Source organism: Branchiostoma lanceolatum, chromosome 2 (genome assembly GCF_035083965.1).
Source record: "Branchiostoma lanceolatum isolate klBraLanc5 chromosome 2, klBraLanc5.hap2, whole genome shotgun sequence".
Classification (NCBI taxonomy): Eukaryota; Metazoa; Chordata; class Leptocardii; order Amphioxiformes; family Branchiostomatidae; genus Branchiostoma; species Branchiostoma lanceolatum.
This window is the reverse complement of record NC_089723.1, coordinates 13656648-13660650: the sequence shown is the minus strand read 5'-3', so window position 1 is coordinate 13660650 and position 4003 is coordinate 13656648. Positions and strand designations below refer to the sequence as shown.

General features: G+C 42.8%; 1 protein-coding gene across 1 annotated transcript; it reads right to left on the bottom strand.

Annotated features, from left to right (window-relative positions):
* Positions 1-1376: 1376 nt before the first annotated feature.
* On the bottom strand, positions 1377-3056 carry LOC136426840 (crystal protein-like). The gene has a single exon (XM_066415560.1). It carries the CDS (start codon positions 3054-3056, stop codon positions 1377-1379), a length of 1680 nt encoding a protein of 559 aa, XP_066271657.1.
* Between the last annotated feature and the right edge of the window lie 947 nt (positions 3057-4003).

The window sequence follows — 4003 nt, the reverse complement described above, 5'->3', positions numbered from 1 at the left end:
GTAAAATAGGCCTGTCAGAAACCCGTTGCCATGGCAACACAAAATATCGTTAACTTATACTATTATTATCAAATTGTTCCCTACTATATTCTAGGTAGAGTCACCAAGTTCGGTAGTCTGTTTTGATGTTAGAAGTTGAAAAAACGTATTTAAAAAAAATTACGACGTCTAAGATGGTGCGGGCACCTTTAGCACCCCCCCCCCCCCCCCCGTCTAGATACTAGAGTTAAGGTCCACCTAGTTCTCCTCACCAGCTAGAAAGTCACCATAAAGTACCCCTAGTCGCTGTGTAAAGCGTAACAGCGTGTTGTATGTGGACACTGCTTAAAAATGAAACATCACAAAGTCCCCCCAAACCTGAATTTGATCATTCTGAGGCCGATCAAAGATCAAGTTCTGATAGGGTATGTAGTCCCGATTTGTAGAAATGTGAAAGATATTAGGCCACAGGAAGTAACTTTTTTTGATGACATCCTCCGCAGCTCCAAAATTAATGAGATTGGGCGAAAAAAACGATGGGCCAAAAAAAAACGAGATTCCTATATTTTCCAATGTTGAGACCATACGTCTTGTTAAACAAGAATTGAGGCGACGAAATATGATATTATGACCAACAGGTCTTTTATTCCTGTATTCAACCAATGAGGTTTTATACATAATATAAAACCTCCTTGATTTAATGTTAAGATGTCCTTGTAGATTTCTATACATCTCAATAGACTGACTACAACAAATGCAGAAAAGAGCTTGTTGTACCAACATCTGAAGCAACTACACTGGGAATTCATATGCGAGGAAACAACTTACAGCTCAATTAACTAGACCCCCCCCCTCATAATCTATATAATGTCCTTGCTAGAACAAATGCAGAAAACAGCTTGTTATTATACCATCATGGGAAGGAACCACACTGGGTATTCATATGCAATGAAACACCTTAGACTGTCATCATTAAACTGTTCTTGATGATGTGTAAACTAGAACAAATGTAGAAAACAGCTTGTCCTACCGGCATGGGCAGGACCAACACTAGGTATTCATATGCAATGAAATACTATAGACTGTCAACGTTTACGTCGGAGGGCAATGCAATTTCTTTTTTATTTTGAAATCAGGCGGAAATTAATGAGCACGCTGATGTCAAATTACTTGCTGTGGCCTTCAAGTTGGTGAACTTTTTCGCAAACAGGTCCAGAAATTCCATGTATATTTAGAATGCCCACACATGAGCATCAAAGGATCTACTGTTAGGTGTCGTACGAGAAAAGGAGTCCGTGTAACACTGTGGCCTCCCGTACAGTGCGACCTGTATCCATGGACACACAAACTTTTGAACTACAATTATGTTACTAACTTTAGTTGCAGTTTACATTTTTCTAATGATACACATTGAGTCTGTCAAAGACGTCACACCTCTCGTGCAGGTAGTTGTCCAGCAAGTTATTTTCAGGAGTTGTGATATTCAGTCTGTAGAAATGTCCTTTTGTACTGTACTTTGGCCAGTTGACGACCTTTGGTTTCCCGTTGTTTGTAGAGTTGATGTTGTGGGCGGGTTTGTTTGGGTCGCCTGTGTGCGCGAAGTTTCCGTAGTGGTACGCTATGGTGTCCGCCATGTGTTGTTCGTCGGTGGTAAAGGTTAGATTCGCTAGGAGGGGTGTTTGAAATACAAACGGAATGTCCTCCCCATGACATACGTGACCGTTACAAAACTTCCACTCGTCCCACAGATGCTTAAAGGACCAGACATGGTCGTATAGATACAACCAAACATCTTTATTTGAACCAGCGCTTCGTGCTACTTTACGAGTCGGACACGTAAAGATCCAGTCCGTCGCGATCTCAGATAAAATTGCACGATAGTCTTGTGACGTTTGAGGTTTGTACTCCTCTAGAATCGGTATGGCCTTCTCTTGGACAAAGGTAGCAACGATTTCGTCAAGTTTGAGTTTGCTGGTTATGTTCTCGGTGTAAGCTTGATAGACATAAAACACATTTTCTTGCAAGGTAGTTCCTATGATGAACGGCTTCTTCTGAAAGTTACCTTTTGCGAAGCTATCTACCGTAGGAGCGGGCACCACATCGTAATCTATAGAAGGCCCCCATTGCATGAAGCTCTCTATAGGCTTAAACGGGTCGACAATGTGAGAATTCGACTTATTTTGAGTGTCAAGTATAACATCTGGTTCCTTGGAACGAAGGCAAGTCATATCTCCGGGTGAACAGTTCAGCTGTTGCGCAAAGTACTTACCGAGACGAAGCGCCTCCTGGCGAGATTTGTGAGGAATGGAGAACGGTACGCTCATCATGATGGCCTGTTTGAACAAGCCCGCTGTCTTGTTGGAAATCATGTGTGTGGCCACTGAATCCGACCCGGCGCTCTGCCCGAATATGGTGACCTTGTTTTTGTCGCCTCCGAAGCTGCCGATGTTTTCTTGGACCCATGCCAACGCCTGTAACTGATCTAGGAGTCCAAAATTGCCTTTTGCATCGTCTTCTCCCTCACCGGTTACGAGAAATCCGAAAACACCAAGTCTGTAGTTGATTGTAACAACGACAGTCTGAGTTTTGTTTGCAAGAAATCTTCCGTCGTACACCAAAGCAGCCCCGGTACCGATACGATAATTTCCACCGTGAATCCAAAACAAAACAGGTAACGGTGTCACGGTGGAATTCAGAGCACTTTCAGGCGCGAAAATGTTGAGGTACAGACAGTCTTCGCTCTGCGTTCTGTTTGCATCCCGATTGCAGATGTGTTGAACGTCGTTGTAAGTAGGCCCGCATTTCGGCTGGCGGCAGGCCGGTCCGGGTAGGGTACCGTCTCGGACCGCGGGCGCCCAGGACGTGTTGTATACTTCAGGCGGCTTCCAACGTAGCTCGCCGACGGGAGGAACCGCGAAAGGGAGGCCGAGGAATATGACTCCTTCCTCCACGTACTTGCCTCGAACAGCGCCGAACTGCGTCTGAACAGTCGGGCCATCTTCTGTTACTCCGAAGTCGAGACAGACTGACAAAGTCGTAGGCAGGACAAGGATATTGACCACTCTTTGTGACGCCATCTTACCATTAGAATGCATATAGCGCATGTGGCAGTCCAAACAAACAAATTTACCTTACACAACGCAATCTGTGGCCTTTGGACTTCTAGCTTGTGATCTCAGTAGAAAAACAAGTCCTGTACGTTCTAATAGTCACATGTACAGCAGTCATATGATCACTAAAATGAACTCCACTTCGTCATTGTAACCACGGGTCTTGGATAGATTTTATGTTATTAAGGTATTGTTGAAGGGTGGCTGAGGAATTTTGGGATGTTTTTGAAAAAACCCTTTCTTAAGCTTTATAAACCTTCCTCAACCTTGATTTTTTTTCAGGTAGTGCCTTAAAGCAAGGTGATAATTTATGCAAATTAGTATGATGCCATGATTACGTCATCAAGATTTGTAAGGCCACGCCCCTTTTTCAGAAGAAACGCTGTCCTTGCCTTGTGCTTGGATGTTCATCAATATAACTTTGCAGGAATGTACATGATAGTAATACTTAAAGAATGATGCGTGTCTACGCGAATATTTTGAAATATCGATTTTTGGCGATTTTTTTTTGTTTGATAACGAGAAAAAATTCGCCAAAAATCGATATTTCAAAATATTCGCTTAGACACGCGTCATTCTTTAAGTATTATTAAAGGTTTTTTTTCAAAAACTTCCCAAAATTCCTCAGCCACCCTTCAACAATACCTTAATTGATGTATAGTTGCCGTTTGTTGATCTTTCTGATTTTGGAGACGCGTCAGGGGGTCCGAATGGTATAGTGTTGTGTGCAATCTGCAAAAATTCTAGGAATTGTACAGGAATGTGTCCACTGCGATTTAAGTTCACAGTACGTTAACTCAAGAATGCCTTGACAGATTGTCTTCATATTTGGTAGGTCTATAGGTCTTTGTGAGACCTCGATATGATCGTATTTTGGATCACATAGCAACTTCCTATGGTACTGTAGTGGAGCT

Excerpts from the sequence above, each read along its gene's own strand:
- LOC136426840 (XM_066415560.1), bottom strand. The coding sequence starts at position 3,056 with ATGGCGTCACAAAGAGTGGTCAATATCCTTGTCCTGCCTACGACTTTG.